The sequence below is a fragment of the Mchenga conophoros genome, linkage group LG6 (genome assembly GCF_057382185.1).
Source record: "Mchenga conophoros isolate Kocher_MC1m ecotype Shallow Benthic linkage group LG6, M_conophoros_male_GT1.1, whole genome shotgun sequence".
In the NCBI taxonomy this organism is placed as follows: domain Eukaryota; kingdom Metazoa; phylum Chordata; class Actinopteri; order Cichliformes; family Cichlidae; genus Mchenga; species Mchenga conophoros.
Genome location: NC_140531.1, coordinates 13,979,777 through 13,999,819, shown reverse-complemented (window position 1 = coordinate 13,999,819; position 20,043 = coordinate 13,979,777). Strand labels below are relative to the sequence as shown.

The following is a 20,043-nucleotide window of genomic DNA, read 5'->3' as shown; positions in this document are numbered from 1 at the left end:
TCCTGCCCGCAGCCCATTTGAAGCTAGAAAGATTCATAGGTCACCATCTCCTACCCTCTCTCCTGCTCATGTATCTCCCCCCCTCTCTCCACAGCTCAGCAGAAGACCATCTCCTTCCCCATCTCATCGTAGCTTATCTCCTGCTGGGCCCCGGCCTCACCTATCATCCCCTACTCTTTCTCGCCGCTCAACTCGACTGCTTAGGGATCCAACACCAGTGGCCCGGCCTAGGATGGGTGGAAATGTTCCTTTAGGTACTGTCAGACCCTCCCCTATGGGTCTCCGAGGACGTCCAGTGCCCCCACCAACCCAGAATGTGCGTCCTTTTCGTGCCTCCTCTATAAGAAGCAATAGGTCTTCTGTTCTCACAGTGGACTCCTCGCTTCACTCCTCTCCTTTCCACTCCCCTCACATGGTCCACCGTGCTCCCTTGAGGAGAAGAGAATCTGGAAGATTACCTCCTCGTCCCATTGCTCGAGGACGTCCACTCATGGCCCCGCGGTCAGTAAGAAGTATGCCACCCCCTTCCCCACAGTTGTCCATTAAACACATACCGCACTCCGCGTCCCCGCACCTCTCTCCTCGAGTCTCCCGTCAGCCCTCCCCCCTCCTGCCCCCACGTGCTGTCCACTCGCCTACTTACACACCAGAAATGATGCCCTATGCTGATCCTTACACTCAACAGTCACATCAATTTGTAGCTCCATCTTCTCCCATGCTTTCTGGTGCTTTGCAGAACCAGTCTCTCCGACAAGCCTCCTTCTCATCCCCCCTTGGACCTCAGGTAGCCCAAATGGTAGTGATGGAGGATATGGTTCCTGAAGTAGACCCTTATGTTCCCTTGTCCCCTACTTTGTCTGGTGCAATGCAAAACCAGGCTATTCGTGATGCCTCCTATGTCCCCTCACTCCAGAGACCAGTGTCACCTTATGGTCAGCCTATGGCACCCTCATCTCCTATGCTGTATGGGGCTCTGCAAAATCAAGCTCTACGAGATGCATCTTATGTTTCCCCTTTACAAAGGCCAGTGTCACCTCTTGAACCTTCTCTGTCCCCTTCTTCTCCATTACTATCTGGAGCTCTGCAAAACCAGGCAGTGAGAGAAGCGTCCTATGTATCTCCTATTTATAGACCTCAATCCCCTTATCCCCCATCTGTACCTCCATCTCCAGTGCTCCCTGAAGCCATGAGACATGGACAGGCACTAAGAGGCGTAGCTTCCTATCAGACACAGTTCAGTTTGCCATATGGACCAACTGTTGTTACACCATATGATTATATCTCTGAGCCTGCCCCTGCACCGCTGCTCCATGATGCACTGCAAAACCGATCTGGTTTGCAGAGTGTCTCAACTATGAGATCCCCTATGATGCAGCGTCGTAACCCTTATGCACCAGCTGGGCCTCAGCTCCACAGTGCTCTTCAGCAGAACCCAAACCTTCGTCAAGCTTCTTATCACACTCCTGTGCAACTCAGACGATCTCCATATGGACCCAAACCACCCTCTTCCCCAGCATTAGGAAGTGCCCTGCAAAACCCACAGTTGATGCAAGCGTCTTACCGTCTGCCAGATGGAACTTTGGTTTCGCCATATGCAGATCCACGTTCCTCCCCATTGCTTGGCCATGCCCTGCAAAATCAGCAAGTTCGTGGAGCTTCGTATGTTTTGCCCGATGGATCGATCAGGGTACGTAAATGGAATATGTCAGTTATGTAGGCTACAACAACAGCTGCCTCATTACATTATACTCTTCTAATTCACACTCTGCCTCTACCCACATAGGACCCTCGTATGCCTCAGAAGCCAATGTCTCCTAACCTCTCGAGAGCTCTTCAGAATCAGAACCTTAAGACTGCTTCATATACTCTTCCGGATGGGACCATTATCGATCCTAGACAGCAAGTAATCCATGTCTTATGTTCCTTTCTTAACTCATTCTTTTCATCATCTGTTTGTTCAAAATAAGGAATCTTTTAATACATTTTTCTCTATTTGTTTTTGCTCATTCAGCAACCCATTTCCCCAAACTTGGCTAAGGCCCTAAGCAACCCAGTTTTGCGTGAGGCCTCCTACTCTCTCCCCGATGGGACCATTGTGATTGACCCCAAGAAACAAAAGTCCCCCAATCTCGCAGCAGCACTTCAGAACCCTTACCTCAAAAGTGCATCCTACACCTTGCCAGATGGCACCATCATCATTGATCCACGCAAACCTGTCTCTCCAAACCTTTCCGGTGCCCTCCAAAACAGCGCCTTGCGGAGTGCCTCATTCAAATTACCAGAAGGGGTTCAAGACCCCAATATACCCATATCACCAAACTTGACCAAGGTTAGTTATTGATATGTTATGTGCTATGAATTTCTCTTTCAACTCACCCTCTCTTCCCCACATAGCAGGACTTGTGTAAAAGTTAACAAGTATAAGTATCATGTCTTCAAAAGTTCTCGTGGCTCCAGTTTGTCTAATAATCACTGTTGACCTGAGGTGCCTCTTTAATTCACTGATGACTAAATCATTTGTCTCTGTTTTAAAACTTAGGCTCTCCAAAACCCAGCCTTGAAAGGAGCTTCATACACGCTCCCAGATGGAACTATTATCGTTGACCCAAGAAAACCAAAGAGCCCCAACCTGGCAGCTGCCTTGCAGAATCCTTATTTAAAGGGTGTGTCCTACACCCTGCCCGATGGAACCATCATCATTGACCCACGGAAGCCAGTTGGCCCTGATCTCTCTAAAGTGCATACCTGTTAAAAATAGTATATCATTTAGCTTTGCTACAGTAATCTATTACTATTTATCACTATTTACTATTACTATTTATACTATTCAATAAAGTATAAAGTAAACATTATTTGTATTGCTTTTATTTATGTTTTTATTGCTGTTTTAGTTGCATTTTTTTTGCTTCTAAAGTTAAGCATAACATTCTAGCTATTACAGACTATTGAAATGAAGTGTAATATTGGGGACATTTTAGTGACCTAAACTGCACTCTTGAGTAACTTCTCTGCTTTTCCTCTGCCTCCTTCAGGCTCTCACGAATGCAAACCTTCGAAGTGCATCATATCGTCTTCCTGATGGGACCCTGGTAATCCCTGGTCAGCCTCCAAACCTTTCATCTGCTCTGAGGCAAAACCGGGCTCTTCGTTCTACAGGTCTCTATCATCTGTCAGAAAACTCTGTGCTGACAGCCGTGCCCAAACCTACACCTCCCAACCTATACACTGCGCTGCAGAAGGAAGATATGCGTGGCGCCAGTTTCAGGTAGGAAACTATTCTGTTACTGGAAACTATCACAAGTGACCTGATTAGGTTTTTCCAGGTAAATGACCTATTAGGAAATCAATCTGCAAGCTGGGGATTCATTTAAACTAACTAACAGACAAACCCAAATCATCTCCAGTTGACTTTATACAATCTGCATATGTTGATGGTTCTTTCATACTTTGATTCTGACCATTTTGCAGCATTTAGTCTTGTATACTCCACATACTAGAGAGTAAGCCCACTTAATGTTCGTGTTCACATTTTGCCAGTGTTCCACAGTTACATGCTATTCATCAATTTTCTTGTCCATTAGGCTTCCAGATAAATCACTTCTCACACGGCGGTTCCACAATCCAAGCCTGTCTGATGCCATTCAAAACCAGCAGCTTCGTTATGCTTCATACGCGGTGCCAACAGGACTGCAGGGTGAGGACAATCGCTATGCTGTGATTCCTCCGTATGGGCCACGCTCAGGCCACTGGGCCAGAAATGCCCAAGGAGGAGGGGATGGAGGTGAGGACGTTTGGGCAGCTGAGAGGGTTTTACCACATGGCACTGTGCAGAATTTATCTAAGTGGTCGATGTACAAAGAAGATGGGGTGTTAGAAGGATATTCACCCGCACCTCGATTTGTGGATGGAAAGGCTCAGGACCCAGACTGGGCTCCGGAGAGAGAGAGAGCCAGGCCGAAAGTACCAGGTCAAAGCTGGTATGACAAGGTACCTGAATGCAAGATCAACCCATTTTTAGGAGGATTTAAGTTTCTATAATTTTTTACAATTGGTGGAGAATAGATTGGCATAGGAACAAGCGTAATGTACAGATTATTCAAGCAATAACTGAGAAGCTTTAAAGCTAAATGGCCCTAGCAGCATTTCCTCATAGAGTTCACAAACATCTGAATTTCTGCATGTTTTGCATCAGCTATGCATTGAGCCGTGACTGTACACCCCAGGCTTTGTTATTTGTGAGTCCTTGACTAACTATGTACATTTCATGTGTGTGTCCAGATCTATTCTATCCTAAGCATGCCCACAACAAGCCACAGGGTTAAACGCTGGGCGGAGGGAATGGAGGACTTGACACAGCTCCCGTAAGCACAAACCATTATTAGCAGCCTCACTTCTTATTTACTTATATCACACTCTTACAAGCAGTTTATTCCCTGAGCACAGTGTAACACAGTTTATTCTATGACTTGTTTGTTCCCAGTGTCCCTGTAAGCTCTGAAAAGCTTTGAAACACTATAATTATGTAAATTATATGTTAAGTATGTGAGTGTTATTAAAAACACATCCAGAGCAAAAACCCCACATTAGATATTTGTTTTGTTTTTAACTACAAGTCTTCGGAAATCAGAGAGCTCTTGAGTGTCTTTGAAAACGAATTAATGCTGGATGTCAAAGTGAGAGTGGGAGTGCTGCTTCAGCAGGACAATATGTGCTCAGGACATGAATTTTAATTTTCTGTGTTTAATTTCAGTGAGCTGAATGAGACCACTGTTCTGATGAACCTGAAGAAACGCTACGACCAGGATCTTGTCTATGTATGCTAAATCACTCATTTGCAGATTAAATAACGTAATATCATAAAATGTCACGGACACTGCCAGCTGCCTCAGTTCGTTTACCCTCCCTTTTGTCCTTTTGTCCTTCTGTCATCTCTGTCTTCCACTCAGACCTACATAGGCAGCATCCTTGTGTCTGTGAATCCATACAAGTTGCTCAACATTTACGGGACAGACATGGTGCTCCTTTATGAAGGTCATGGACTGAGTGATAACCCCCCGTAAGATCTGTGTTTGTGTGTGTGTGTGTGTGTGTGTTTGGGCTTTTGCATGTGTTGGACCTGTTAGAGTTTCTGCAAAGAGGTAATGCAAGATAGGCCATTTTTGAGTATTTTACTATTAATAAACTGCACAAGATTATTAGGCTCGAAATGATTTAATTCTAACTTTGTCTCAGAAGTGTGACAAAGGTCAGGCATTTTCCTATGAATTTAGCAAGAAGTCACCTTTTCTAGACTATTTATTTATTTATTTATTTTTGTAGACTACCCGTTTTTGGATTTATCAGATGTGAAGATGTCTGCCTTGTTTAGAATATAATGAATTAGACGACACTAGCCCTGTAGTTCTAAACTGAAAAAGTCGACAGGAGCTTTTCTTTTTGTTTATAAAGCAAAAAAAGCAGGTAGCTAGCTAGCATTATAGTTCAGCTTAAAGGGTGCTGTTATTTTTTACATTCGGTCAGGCTGCCACAAGCAAAGTGATACACTGAGCTGACATAGTTCAGAATAAAGAAAATAGTTCCTTCATGAAACGTTTTTGGGGGAATAAACAGGTTGTAATTCATTGCAAGAGACATTGCTAATGACTTTTTCAAATGCAGTTTTTGGCAGTTTAATACACTTTATTCTAGAGAAAGGCAGACGTCTACACAGCTAATTTCTCCTGGTGACCTTAACCCCAAAATCTAGATGCATAAATAAAACTAAAGGCCAGAGAATGGTTCATGGTTCAGAAAAAGTTGGAACCACAATTGTTTGAAAATGGAGTGCTTATTGAAACAATTTTTTGAAAAAACAAAAATATTAATTTGCATCTACATGAGTTTTAAAAAATGTATTGTGTAATTCATTTTGGTTTTTGTGGGTGAAAAAATTCACACTGATGACGCAAAAGTCTCAAAAACTCACAAAACACCACGTATCAAATGTGATACACTAGCCGTTAAAAGGTTAAACCTTTAAGTGAAACCTTTACAGCTGTGTTTGTGTGGGCATACGCTGTCCCACTACATCTGTCTACATGTGTCGTAAGCTGTGCTCTGAGATCCTGTACGGCGGTAAATAAAGGCGTTAAAGGCCAGCACTCTCAGGTGTTAGTAACAGGCTCGCCTTACACTGTTCATGGTCTGTTGCCAAGGGAGAGTTTGGTTATGGATTTCACTGCCACTTCTACACACACCAAGCTGACATGCACACAGCTGGTGTGTGTGTGTGTGATTTTATTCTAATTCGACATCTTTTGTTGTGTTGCAGTCATCTCTTTGCCATTGCTAATCTCTCATATACCACCATGATGGATGCCAAAAAAGATCAGTGTATAGTGATCAGGTATGAACTGCTGATTAAAGTCTGATTAAAGGCATCATAAAACGAGCGCTATAAATCATTCATATTGGTGGTTTTTGTTATTCCAGTGGAGAAAGTGGGTCAGGGAAGACTGAGGCCACTAAATTGATCCTGCGTTACCTGACAGCCATACACCACAAACGCAATGTCACACAGCAGGTATATGTCCAGTGTCCAATTATTTTGTATGAGTGGACAGACACAGAATGAAGCTCATATTCAGTTTAAACTAACTTTTTTTTCTCTCACATCGTGGTCTTTAAATCTATCTTCTGCCTTCAGATAGAGGTAAAGTATTCTCATCGCTTCCCCCATATTTTGCTCTCTTTACCGTCATACTGAAAGTGCTCATAGTAATTTTCCCTCTGTGCTGACTGGGCAGATCCTTGAGGCCATGCCCCTGTTGGAGTCTTTTGGGAATGCCAAAACAGTGCGCAACGACAACTCTTCACGCTTTGGCAAATACACGCAGATCTACATGAACGAGTGAGTAGTAACAACATTCTTCTTCTTTCAGCTGCTTCCTTTTGGTGTTGGTGTTACGCCAAAAAGGGATTTCCGATGTTTCAGTGTGTTTTTTTATTTGTAATAATTTTGCTTTTATTGTTAGGTAGACTGTAATCTATAGCATTTATGAAGAGGCTATATATAAAATAAAGAAACGGCCTATTTTGTGACTCTACTCTGTGTTATACATTATCTCGCCCGTTTTGGTCACTTGAAATGTCTTTATAGATCTGTAATGTTATCCCTGTATCATAACACACACACATGCACACACACACATGCACACACACAGAGAATTGGTGACACTGGGTTTACTGGGGAATATGCTAATATGCCCCACTGGCACAGTTAGATAAGGAGTTGATTTTCTGTTAGAACTGTGACAGAGAGCACATTACACATGCATGACTTGTTACTTAACTCAGCCTTACTCTGTGTTTGCATGTGTGTGTGTGTGTGTGTGTGTACCTGACTGTGTAATTTTACCAGGGGTGTAATCAGCGGTGCCATAACGTCTCAGTACCTGCTGGAGAAGTCACGCATTGTCTTTCAGGTGAAAAACTCTCAAACACACGTATTCACACAACAGCTCAGGTGGAGTCTTTTTACCACTGAGTCATGAGCCCCATTCAGACATGCACTCCTTTCCATTAATCTAATGCCATCTGAACCTAGCGCTACATATCCTAGTAGGCACCCTGTTCACTTTTCCTGTAAAACCTGCAACAGCAACCTTTCTTGGTACTAGGCCACTTACACGTCACCGAACGGCATTTGCGTTGAAGAACAGGCAAGCACAAAGTCGTAGCAGTGTCTTACCTGTGTAATTAAGTTCACTGTTAAGAAAAGTTCAAGTAAAATTTAAACATTGCTCTGTGATGTGCTTTTGCCATCCACAGTCCAGATATACCTCTAAGACTGGTCTAAGGGAGAATTAAATATTCACATACTGTGGCTCTAATAACAGTGACGTATATCTGAATGGCTTTGAATGACAGACAGCTGTGTCTTACAGACAGATGTAGAGATGTAGCCCGAGACTTTCTTCGTGGTCGCTTTCATCTGGTCACACATCCTTTGAGTATCCCTCAAATATGTGTTTCTCTGTCAACGGCATTATGTGTGTCCGTTTCAGTCATAAGAGATTTAAACTGCTAAGCAGTCCTAGTGTGTGTGCGCATGTGTCAGGGTGACTTTTTTCTGTATGTGTGTCTATTCACAGGCCAAATCAGAGAGGAACTATCACATCTTCTATGAGATGTTGGCAGGCCTTCCTCCTCATGAGAAGCACTCGCTGTACCTGCAGGAAGCTGAGACTTACTACTATCTCAATCAGGTGCTCAGATTCAAACACGCAGACATCCATCAGATATCAAAGAAAATCACAAGGACATTAATCTCCTGTAGAGTTACCATTAGTATAACTGCTACTTCAGTAAGCAGTAAGCAGCATTAAGTCTTGGGACTAAAATTCAATAAGAACCATACTGCAAAAGCAGCCCAAGAGTTTCTTGAGGCAAAGAAATGGTATAATCTGTAATGACCAAGACAGTCACCCGATCTCAGCCCAATAGAGCATGCTTTTCAGTTACTGAAGCCTAAACTGGATGGAGAGAGACCCACAAACAAACAGCAACTGAAGGCAGCTACAGTAAAGCCCTGGAAGAGCATCTGTGTCACGTTATCTATAATATATATATTTGAATTCCTAAAAAGTTAATGGAATTTTTTTGTGAAACCCATTTAATTAAAGCTGAAAGTCTGCACTTGGATTACATGTTGATTGTTTTATTTAAAATCCACTGTGGTGGCGTGCAGTGTGATCCAAAATCAGCCATTGTTAAACCAGTCCTGAACAATGAAAGAGATCAGACTAATGTCACAGTATTAATACAGCACAGAAATGACCATTTCATTGCTCACAGATTTAAAACCATGAAACCACAGCCTATCCTGGTGAATAGGATTAACATTATACTTGTTGAACGTCCACTTTTCAACATTTATATTGAAACACAGGTGTGCGTAACTGCAGCCTAGCAAAGCTGCAGGCACAGCTGTAGTCTTGTTTCTTCTTTGTCAGCTGTCCTGCCAACACCAGGTTTTTTTTTTCCACACAAAAAGAATTAATTAGGGCCATTTGTTCATAATTATGACATTTTCTGTTTGTTTTTTCACCTCTGGGCTTTATTTCCAAGCTGATTTGCGCTGTTGTATTTCTTTATGAGGTAGTGTTCATCTTGGACTATTTCCCACCCAGTTAGCGGTGTGTTTGTGGTAATTACAACAACATTTTTTGAAGAGTAACTTAGCACCGAGCTGAGAGATAGCGTGTCATTGCTCTCCCTGACTGAAAGTGTGCTGACAAGTGAGCCCTTTTGCACTCGTAACTGCAATCGCCAGTGAGGTCACGGTGCTCTGATACACCCTGAAGTGGATCCTCCCCATCACTGCACCAAGAGACTCAAATCACTGATAAGTTGCTCTTAAATTAGACCTAAAGAGGGTAAAATGTCTTTTTCCTAACGGTGCACGTGTGTGTCCATGCATGCAGGGAGGGAACTGTACCATAGAGGGAAAGGATGACGGGGAGGACTTCAGGCGTTTGCTGAGTGCCATGGACATCCTGTGTTTCACCCCAGAGGAGCAAAATGGCATCTACAGACTTCTTTCCTCTGTCCTTCATCTGGGGAACATCTACTTCCAGCCACACCTGGTCTGTCTTTCAAACACAAACATGTATTTAGTTTCACGACCTAATGGTGAGGATGACGTTGGCAGTAATAATGACAGTGACTCCATATGTATGTGTCTGCGACTGTGTCCCGCAGGCTGAGGGTCAGGAGGTCGCGTCAGTGGTGAGCACGCAGGAGATAAGGGTGGTGGCTGAGCTGCTGCTGGTCTCACCCGAGGGCCTAGAGAAATCTGTCACCTTCAAGCTGACAGTAAGTGGTGCACACTTTTGCAGAAACAGCCCCGTGCACACACCACAGATATGATTATTTCTGTAACAAAATATAGATGTTAGATATCAGAGATGTGTTTGATCCCCCAGGATACGGTGCGGGAGAAGATCTATACTCCGCTGACAGTGGAGAGTGCTGTGGATGCCAGGTGAGTGAGTGACTGAAAGTCTCAATCTGTTAAATTAAACATGATGCACCTTGCTCTGCTTGGGGGAAAAAAACTGAAAATCTTAGGGCTTTTTAATGTCCTCATGTTTTTTTCACCCCCTGCTTTAAAATCATACCAGGAGACTGCTGAGAGGGAGCCAAGAGTCTGTGATATTCTCTTCCAATCTTTGGTAGAGGCATGTGAGGACAAAGGACGTCAGGGCTTGAAGTGGGGGGGGGGGGGGGGGGGGGGTTTCAGATGTCCTCTGTTTCCATAGGAACCGGGTTTTCTGTTTCCATAGAAACCTTATTGTGCGTTTTTCATAGAGATGCTGTTGCCAAGATCCTGTATTCGCTGCTGTTTAGTTGGCTGACGGAGCGCATCAACGGACGCGTCTACCCTCGCAACGAAGCCCTCTCCATCTCCGTGCTGGACATTTATGGATTTGAGGTCAAACTGAAGAGCACTCGCAGTAACGTCACATCTGTGTTTGTGTCTGAGCTGACCCGTGTGCTAAGTGACTCACATAACCCCCGGTTGTCTCTTCTGTGTGTCCTCCAGGAGCTACAGGTGAACAGTTTTGAGCAGCTGTGCATCAACTACGCCAATGAAACTTTGCAGTTCTACTTTAACAGGGTCATTTTCCAGGAGGAGCAGGTCAGAGAACCACAAGTTAATGTGTTCATTTCCCATTTAGTTCACATCAGTGACATCACTGACCAGTTTGTTAGGTACACCTGTTCAACTTTTCATTAATGCAAGTATCTAATTGCCCAATCACATGTCAGCAACTCTATGCATTTAGACATGTAGATGTGGTCAAGACCACCTGCTGAAGTTCAAATTGATTTAAGTGATTCTGAACATGGCATAGTTGTTGGTATGAGATGTGTCCGAATGGTTTAGAAACTGCTGATCTGATGGGATTTTCCCAAACAACCATCTCAAGGATTTACAAAGAACAGTCTGAAAAAGAGAAAATATCAAATAACCGGCAGTTTCTCTGTGAAAATGTTGTTTTGATGTCAGAGTTCAGAGCAGAATGGCCAGACTTCTTTAAGCTGATAGGAAAGCAACAACCAATGTATCCAAAAGAATGAATGCACAATGCCTTGAAACCTGAAGCAGATGGGCCACAGCAGCAGAAGTCCACACTGGGTGCTGCTACTGTCAGCTAAACACTGAAACTGAGGCTATAATTGACACGGGCTCACCAAAACTGGACAAAAGATTAGAAAAATGTTGCCTGGTCCACTGAGTTTCAATTTCTGCTGCAACATTCAGATGGTAGAATCCAAATTTGGCATAAACATCATGAAAGAATGGATCCATCCTGCCTTGTATCAATGCTTCAGGGTGCTGTTGGTGTAATGGTGTAATGGTGTGGGGATATTTTCTCGGCACACATTGGGCCTCCTTAGTGCCAAATGAGCATTGTTTAAACACCACAGCCTACCTGAGTATTGCTGCTTACTATGTCCATCCCTTTATGACAACAATGTACCCATCGTCTGATGGTTGCTTCCAGCAGAATAATACACCATGTCACAAAGCTCAAACCCTCCCAGACTGGTTTCTTGAACATAATGGGTTTCACTGTACTGAATGGCTTTCACAGTCACCAGATCTCAATCCAGTACAGCACATTTGGGATGTTGTGGAACAGAAGGTTCACATCATTGATTTGCAGCCAACAAATCTGCAGTATCTGTGTGATGCTATCATGTCACAAAGGACAAAAATCTCTGAAGAATGTTTCTGAGCAGCTTGTTCAATCTATACCATAAAGAATTAAATCAGTTCTGAATGTCAAACATGAGCACAAACTAGCAAGGTGTTCCCAATAAAGTTTTCAGTGACTGTATGTATGCAAGGCTGCCTGCAAACTATCACAATAGTTTACAGGCAGCCACAAAGCAAAAAAAACCCCAACAACAGAAAAAACCCCCCGCATAGTTCACCACTGAAGCCAACAAGATAATTTAATGTAGCAACAAAAAAAGTTAAAATGACACCAGAGAAGCTTAAAGAGTTTTGTGTTAATGATACAGAAGCACAACTATGAAACCTATATTCCCGTTTCACAGTTGTAGCCCCATGTCACCCGTCTAAAAAAGGAGGTATTTCCAGAGGCACATTTAAACTCAGGCTATCAAATCTTTCACAAATCATAGCAGAAAGCAAGAAACAATTAGCAGCGAGTTAGTCGAGTTTTACACACACCAGCCTGACGAATCTTGCGCTTGTTTTGTGCTGAATTATGCTGCGTAGGAGGAGTACATGCGGGAGCAGATCAAATGGCAGCAGCAGCCCTTCGGCCACAACGAGGCATGCCTCGACCTTATTGCTGCTAAGCCCCATGGGATACTGCGCATACTGGACGACCAGTGCGGTTTCCCTCAGGTAAGCCCATTACTGTTAAACTAATAACCGTTTTCTCCAGAGTTATTGGAATTCGCTTAAATTGAATCAAAAACACATACAATATGAAAGTGAATACAATAATGGTAAACACAAGCAGTTTTTAATTAAGACAAAGGTGTTTAATGACTTATAACTCCACGGAGAGAGAAGCCCCAAGTGCGCGAAGAACAAGTGATTGAGACAGACTCAGTATGTGGAAAGCGAGCGCACTTATAATAAGCTTATATTAGATTACAGGAAACTTTGGAAGAGTTGCACTCTTTAAGCGTGCTGTTAAAAAAACACAAGCCAACAACAGCTCTAACTTCATATTTCATATCTCAGTTTTAAAAAAAATTGAGTTAAAAAAGAAAAAAAAAACCCTGCACTATTGGATTTCTCATTAACCAGGAGACTGTATTGTAGCCAGCTTCAATCAATACAAAACTATCCCACATGCTCACTTAATTGCCTACCTGCTGCTATCATTATTCCCGGGGCTCCCAGTGTAAGAAGCTGTCTGAGCTCATAGTGAGATAAATGTATTATGAGTCTCTGATGCTCGGAGTGAAATATGAACACGCCGTTACATGAAAAACCCACTGAGGTGATCTGCCAAACACTCACACGCAGACACGCACAGGAAACATGTGTTTGTGCTGTAGAGGTTTAGTTTCCATGGCTCAACAACCATTAACCATCTCCAATCATTGCTAGGCAACAGACCACACCTTCCTTCAGAAGTGCCACTATCACCATGGAAACAATCCGCTCTATGCCAGGCCAAAGATGCCACAGCCAGAGTTTACCCTGAAACACTATGCAGGGAAGGTCACCTACCAGGTACTTCCTGCCTTCCCTGTTTTCTTTCTTTCCTGCTTCTCTGTGTTTTGCTTTTTAACATTTTCAACTTTTCATTTCTCAACATTTCAATCTCTTTTATAGCCTTTTTTTCCCCAGTGTTCTTCCTCTGATCATTTCCTTTTTTCCCCTCTTTTTTTGCATTCTCATATAAAGTGCATCTGGAAAGTATTCACAGCTCTTTGCTTGTCCTACATTCTGTCATATTACAGCATTATTTCAAATCACTGATTAAATTCATTTTCCACTTTTTATTCTACAAACAGTACAAAAAAAGTTTGCTTGAAATTCTTGAAAATTTATTAAAATAAAAAGCTAAAATATAACATGCACATAAATAAGAATTCACACCCTTTGCCAGTGATCATCTGTCAGATGTCTGTACAACGTGATTGGAGTCCACATGTGGTAAATTCAGACATACAAGGGCCGCAGGTCGGCCTCAAACTGGGGCTTTTGCATTTCAGCCGTATAGCATATGTGCACCTGCTCAAACACTGAGTTAAACAGGTGCCCATCAGATCCAAAGTCCACATTGTTCTTGGATGTAAGGATTTTAAACAATTTAAAATGAATACACACCAAAATCCACACATCTGACAGACTAAGAGCCACAGGTGCTGTTGAAATGACATTTTTAATTGAAAATTTGAGTGAGTGATTTTTCTTTTAGTTGACTAATTGCTTAACAGCTCTAGAATTGTGTGTCCATCCATCTATTTTTTTCCATCCATTCTTGTTCAGGTTCACATGGCTTCTATTGTGAATAAATCATTGTGAAGTAGTACACGGGAGTACTGAAAAACTGTGTTATAATAATGAATGAATGTGATATAGTATTGAAGGTTATTAGGTTTTTCATCAAAATGTCTTGCTTTGGACAGTATGATTGTGAAACAGGTAGTCGCTTGCATACTGTATGGTATGTTTTAAACATATTCTAATGTAATCTGTCAAAACCAGACTCCAGAGATATTTCCGTTCCATAAAAATCTCCCTGTCGTTCATGCATGTGGCTGTAAATTTCTGGTTTGAATCAATTTGCAATAGTTTTGAATGATTTGTGATGCAGGTCTACAAATTCTTGGATAAGAACTTTGATATGGTGCGCCAGGATGTTTTGGACCTCTTCACCCAGAGCAAGAACAGAGTGAGAAGTCGAAATGTTAAAAAAAAAATTGATTCAGATACTAAAGTATGGTGAAGCATGATATTGTAACGTGGATATTATCTGTGTCTTTCTGTGTGTGCAGATGGTTTCGAGCCTCTTCTGGAAGCACTCAGAGTCTTTGTCTCAGCAGCGGTCTAACGTGCGGCGCAACAGCACGGCTCGCCGTTATCAGGCCAACACGGTCAGCGCAAAGTTTCAAAGCAGCCTGCAAGAGCTGCTGGAAAAGATGGAAAGGTTTTAGGCTCATTTATCTTTTTAAAACAAGAAGACTGCATCACAGCTTTCTTTGAAATCTCTCCCTCTTTGACACTCACTCGAGTTCCCACAATACACTGAGCCTGTCATCAGTTCAGGTGAACCACAAAGTCAAGCTCAGCTACAACTGCGATGAATCAGCTGAATGTTCAGCTGACAGTCTTCTATGCATCCAGCTGACAAATCGCATAATGGGTGGGCAGTTTAAGTAGCTTTATCCTAAAGTCACACAAGGAAAAACAGTGGACCACAGTGCAGCCGTGTGCAGTAAAATTAAATGCTTGCTTTGAAGATGAGAATCGGGTCAGCTACTGTCTTTAAAGCGGTTTTGGCGGATCAACATGCTGATAAAATAACAATACAACTGAGCCAGTGTGCAGCTGAATAGGGTCAATCTGGCAATTATGTGAAATCTGTTTGTGATAATCTGGTGTTTAACTGTGACTAATTAGATTAAATCACAAATCTGTTGGCATCAAATTCACATTAACGACTTTCATTCAGACTCCAGACACAACCTCTTAGATTTGAAACAAATATTCAGAAATTACTTGCAAACTGACCATATTACCAGCAAACCTGCTTTTATATAGACATGTAACCAGATTACAATCAAACTGAGAGATGAGTCCCCCGTTGCAAAAAGACACCTGCATACCTGTTAACCTTGACTCAGAATATAAATTAGAAAGTTACTTGCCAACTTTTACCAGTCTGTATGTGAGTGGTTGCAGAGAGTCAAGCCAGACTGCAGTTGTTTGGAGACAGGTTGCCAACCACCAGGCAACTGGTGCAGTCACCTTCCAATCAAAAGTGGTCACTCAGAGGTCCGGTTTTTCCTAGTTGCCATGAGGTTGCCATCCTGTTTTTGCTGTAGTGTGACTGAGCCATGACTCTGCTTGCAGTTAAGAATCATCTGCAAGTCCCTTTGTACCAAGCCCCCCCCCCATCTCCTCCTTTTATGGTGTGTCTGACTTAATCAGTATCATGTCTGCTGTCAGTTCTGTACAGACAGTCTCGTTGGTCCTCTCCCTGCTGCCTCTAGCTTTGCACGTGTGCACATGGAAGGACGGGGAGGTGAGCAGCGCCACACCACCAAATATGAATCGCAGTCGTGGGAAATATTAATCTCCTTTAGACTAAAGTGGTCCTGACTATCACTGGTGAAAAAAGATAATGATGCTTCATAAATGTATGAAATTGTCTGTGATGAGAGTGTCTGATGTGGGCAATGAGCAAAAGAAGGAGTGGTTTCTTTCACAGCTCTCATCAAACAACGCACACTCTATCATGGCCTTGTTCCTAAAGGCGGATTGAACAATTTGTTTTGCCGTGGTGTACCATTAGACTAAAGTGATTATCTCTGACAGCCTTATTAGCCTCAATCATGTCTCAAATAGATGAAAACTGAGGCCTCAGGAGGTCTGTCAGTCTGAAATTGTTAATAATGTAGCTCCAGCTATAAAAGTACATGCCATGCATTCTCATTTTCAGCTGGAAAGTAGACTTCCCCGCACAGTTTATCAGGTTTCATCAGCTCATGCATTTGTTTATTCACTCATCCATCCATTCATTCTCATCTATCTGTGACAGGTGTAACCCTTATTTTGTGCGATGCATCAAGCCAAACCATCTTAAGGTATATTTGCAAGTTGGATGATGTGTGCAGGCTTGCAGTGCTTTCTTGTTTAGATTTTTATTAATTTCTGTTTTTTTAAAAAAAAGCATATATATATATATGTGTGTGTGTGTGTGTGCATGTACATTGTGTACTGTTATAGGAGCCAGGAATGTTTGACATGGAGCTGGTCAAAACTCAGCTGCATTACTCCGGCATCATGGAGACCATCCACATCAGGAAGGAGGGTTATCCAATCAGACTGCACTTTCACAGCTTCCTATCGAGGTTGGCCACCTACTTATCTCCAAGCTGATTGTGTTTGAATCATCATTCTCAGCTTCCTTTCCTCAAATAAATTGTTTCTGCTGCCCTCTCCACTCGCTGCTTTCAGTTTTCAAAAATTGCTCAGATGATTGGTCTTTTTTTTCTGGGTAGAATACGTTTCACACACAGATTTCTTCACGCCGAAGTAGCCATCTGGCTTTTGTCACCTCCTGCAGTAGGAGAGCAGCTGAAATCAATTGATCTCACAGCGCCGTTCACTGCCAAAGTAGTCTGAGAAAAGAAAACAATGTCAGCACAGTCCAGCGTTTACAATAAGATTCACAGATAGAAGTTACCGAAGCTGTGAATGCCCAGATTCCCAATAAGCTCTCAGATTCACCACAAGTAATAAGCAAAGATGCACAAGATTTAGGTGTTTTCACAGAATTCAGATTGAACTGTCACATGTCGATGCAGGTATAAAGCCCTGCTCTGCCTGAAGGATACTCCACCTGCAGACGGAGAAAACTGCGTTGCCATGCTCCAAAGACTCGGCCCAGTGAAGACCGACTCGTATCAGCTGGGTGTCAGTAAGGTGAGCGTTCTCAGAAATCTGCACACAAGTACAAATCATGAGGTCAGCTATGTCGTGCTGTAGATTTAAAAACAGATGAGTTTTTATTTGTGTGTGTGTGTTAGATTTTTCTGAAAGAGGAGTTGTATCAGCTGCTGGAGGGCAAGCGTGACCGTGTGCTGAACCTCGCTGCCATGACGCTGCAGAGATACGCGCGCACGTGCTTCATCCGAAAGAACTTCATCAAATTCAAGCGCTTTCTGACTGTGTTTGAAGCTCGTAGCAGAGGCTACCTAGCCAGGTAACATGCCCATCGTGTTGCCTTCATCTAATGCTTCAAAGCATCATCACTTCACATTTCAAATGTCCTTATATATATATATATATATATATATATATATATATATATATATATATATATATATATATATATATATATATATATATATATTCCTCCTCAAAAAATACAGAAAACAGAGAAAAACTCCAAATAGTCACAATCTTATTTCTCTATTCTAAAAATCTTAAAGCCGTACACTATCAGTATCATCGGTCTTTTCCTGGAAGTCGACTGAGCCTCGGCTTTCTTCAGCAGCCAACATGTTGCCCTGTTTAGTCTGGAGTTTCAGTCCTGCACTTGGCAATTTAGGCTTTAGGGTTTGGTTTCACAGAGTCAAACAGGTCAAACCTTATCTCAGACAACCTGCTTCTTTGTCCTTGATGTGAGGAGACAAGGCCAGAGGATTCAGGCTGTACTTATCCATCAAAGGTGATAGATGTCTGATTCGCTGCCGGCCCACCAAAGTCCATAGATGTTCCAATTTACATTTTGTTCTACTGTGTAAAAAAATCAATAAAAAAGCACTAAAACTGAAGGTCAGACATTTCAAGACATTAATTATAGTTCAGCAGCGGCCGGTCTCCCTCTGATGAATTTGGGGAAATGATACATTAAATCTTGTTACACTGGTTGCAGCATTAATTCTTGTTAGAGTAAGATGTCAGACTTTTGAACAAAAACATGGCAATTTTATTCATTTCTTTATTTACATACAGTCATGATAAAAAGAAAGGACATAATAAAAATGATATCAACTACTTAGCAGGTTTTAAAATTAGGTAAATGCAACCTGACATCAACAAAAGTGGATTACATATTAAACTTTGTCATTGTTTTCCTTTTTTTTTTAACAAAAATTAAAGCAAAATGCAGAAGCAGTGTGTGAGAAACTAAGTGCAGCCCATGACTTAATAGTGTCTAAAACCACATTTAGACATTTACATACAGTAATCATTTTCTGTATGACTTTATCAATCTCTCACACCTGAGTGCTCCACAGCAGAAACGTGCAAAAGCACAACAGATGCTCACATTCGCTGATGATCAATTTGATTAACAGCACCCAGCTGCTACTTACCCTCTCAATTCCTATGGAAGCAGTAAGGGTGATCTTAGTTTTACACACACTGCTGCTGCATTTTGCTTTAGTTTTTGTCAAATAAACGCACGACAGTGTAATATGTCACATTTGTTTGCTCATCTGAGATCATATTTTTGTCATTTTAACACCTGCTGATGACGTGATTGTTTTTATAACGTCCTAAAACATAAAACTTCCAAATTTTAAAATCTGATATGTCAGTGATTTTACCATGACTCTATGTACTGAACATTAAATCAGTGTTTTCTCTGCTCTCTGTTTGCTTCTTTTCAAATCCTTCATGGTTAATCCTTTCCCTGAACAGGAAAAACTTTGCTCTGAGGAGGAAGTACCTAATCAGGTTACGCTCCGTCCTGCTGCTCATCGTCAATCGCCAGCGTTACATGAGGGTAGGCGCACACGGTTTGAATAAACTGCTGGACACTTTTACATATTTCTAAAAACAAGCGAACAAATAAAAAATGAACCAGCGTGTCAAGTATGATGCTGTTGTGTTTCTGTCAGACAGTGGTGGAGCCTGCAAGGAAGGCGGAGGAGGTGAGACAGGGAGGACGTAGGGAGAATACGTCAAAGGGAGGAGGGCCGCATTTTGAGTAAAAGAAGAAGATTTCGTGTACATGTATAAATGTTTGAGTGTGTGTGTGTGTGTGTGTTTGCAACGTGTGCAGGATCGCATCAATCGAGAAGTGGTGAATGTGACAACATTGCCCATTCCCGCTGAGCTGGCCGCCCTGCTACAGGCTGCTTCAGGTACACACACACACACTCATATATAACACTTGCTGATATGAAGACAGTGCTATAAAAAACCTCCATCAGAAGATGTGTTCCATCTTGTTTGCAGGTGGCCTCGAGAATATTTGCTGTCGTATTTCTGTGCTCACACACGGCCTGCTGCTTTTGTTTGTATGCGTGTGTCGTGCAGGTGGTGAGGAGCTGCATTCTGACTGCTTGGCTGTCGTTCAGGCTCCAAAGGTTCAGGTTGACCCCCAGTTGACCCTGCCCCTGGACATCAACAACTACCTCATGACACACTACATCCGGGCTATGTTTAGGGTAATAATGAAGATACACGCACAGTTATGTTCAGATCGTGTTAGAGGACATTACACTGACTTACATTTATCGCATGTAGACTTTCTGTAACCCTAAACATGCTACTGCTGCCACTTGCTGAACCATAAACCTTTTACTGTAACATTAAACCAAGTGGTTGTCATAAAATGTAATTATTTACATCAAGAGGACTTGCTTTTTGTCACCACAGAGGAAGCAGGTCTGCACAACATCACTGTCTAAACAGCTTCATGTCCCTTACAACAGGAAAAGTACAAGCACTCAGGAAATGCATGTAAATTTTTGTGACTGGTTTAAATAAATGGGAAGCGTCACAGGACTCATTTATATGAGGGTTGTAAATGGTAACTG

At 42.3% G+C, this 20,043-nt stretch overlaps 1 protein-coding gene and 1 long non-coding RNA gene across 2 annotated transcripts in view; both read left to right on the top strand.

Annotated features, from left to right (window-relative positions):
* The first annotated feature begins 1,568 nt into the window (after positions 1 to 1,568).
* LOC146572296 (uncharacterized) lies at positions 1,569 to 2,276 on the top strand. The gene is made up of 3 exons (XR_014892912.1): positions 1,569 to 1,687; positions 1,784 to 1,903; positions 2,012 to 2,276. It is a non-coding gene; the product is annotated as an uncharacterized LOC146572296 (long non-coding RNA).
* A 1,451-nt stretch (positions 2,277 to 3,727) lies between these two features.
* myo15ab (myosin XVAb) overlaps positions 3,728 to 20,043 on the top strand; it is a 44,161-nt gene continuing 27,845 nt past the window's right edge. Inside the window, exons 1-27 of the mRNA XM_085278483.1 lie at positions 3,728 to 3,781; positions 4,279 to 4,361; positions 4,751 to 4,814; positions 4,947 to 5,056; positions 6,311 to 6,385; positions 6,472 to 6,562; positions 6,686 to 6,691; positions 6,786 to 6,889; positions 7,810 to 7,831; positions 8,133 to 8,246; positions 9,465 to 9,626; positions 9,742 to 9,855; positions 9,966 to 10,024; positions 10,351 to 10,474; positions 10,586 to 10,681; positions 12,296 to 12,427; positions 13,145 to 13,270; positions 14,361 to 14,438; positions 14,542 to 14,693; positions 16,308 to 16,353; positions 16,496 to 16,620; positions 17,077 to 17,194; positions 17,299 to 17,474; positions 18,920 to 19,004; positions 19,120 to 19,152; positions 19,284 to 19,365; positions 19,541 to 19,671. Coding sequence (XP_085134609.1) covers positions 3,728 to 3,781; positions 4,279 to 4,361; positions 4,751 to 4,814; positions 4,947 to 5,056; positions 6,311 to 6,385; positions 6,472 to 6,562; positions 6,686 to 6,691; positions 6,786 to 6,889; positions 7,810 to 7,831; positions 8,133 to 8,246; positions 9,465 to 9,626; positions 9,742 to 9,855; positions 9,966 to 10,024; positions 10,351 to 10,474; positions 10,586 to 10,681; positions 12,296 to 12,427; positions 13,145 to 13,270; positions 14,361 to 14,438; positions 14,542 to 14,693; positions 16,308 to 16,353; positions 16,496 to 16,620; positions 17,077 to 17,194; positions 17,299 to 17,474; positions 18,920 to 19,004; positions 19,120 to 19,152; positions 19,284 to 19,365; positions 19,541 to 19,671 — 2,562 coding nt within the window. The remainder of the gene's footprint in view (positions 3,782 to 4,278; positions 4,362 to 4,750; positions 4,815 to 4,946; positions 5,057 to 6,310; positions 6,386 to 6,471; positions 6,563 to 6,685; positions 6,692 to 6,785; positions 6,890 to 7,809; positions 7,832 to 8,132; positions 8,247 to 9,464; positions 9,627 to 9,741; positions 9,856 to 9,965; positions 10,025 to 10,350; positions 10,475 to 10,585; positions 10,682 to 12,295; positions 12,428 to 13,144; positions 13,271 to 14,360; positions 14,439 to 14,541; positions 14,694 to 16,307; positions 16,354 to 16,495; positions 16,621 to 17,076; positions 17,195 to 17,298; positions 17,475 to 18,919; positions 19,005 to 19,119; positions 19,153 to 19,283; positions 19,366 to 19,540; positions 19,672 to 20,043) is intronic.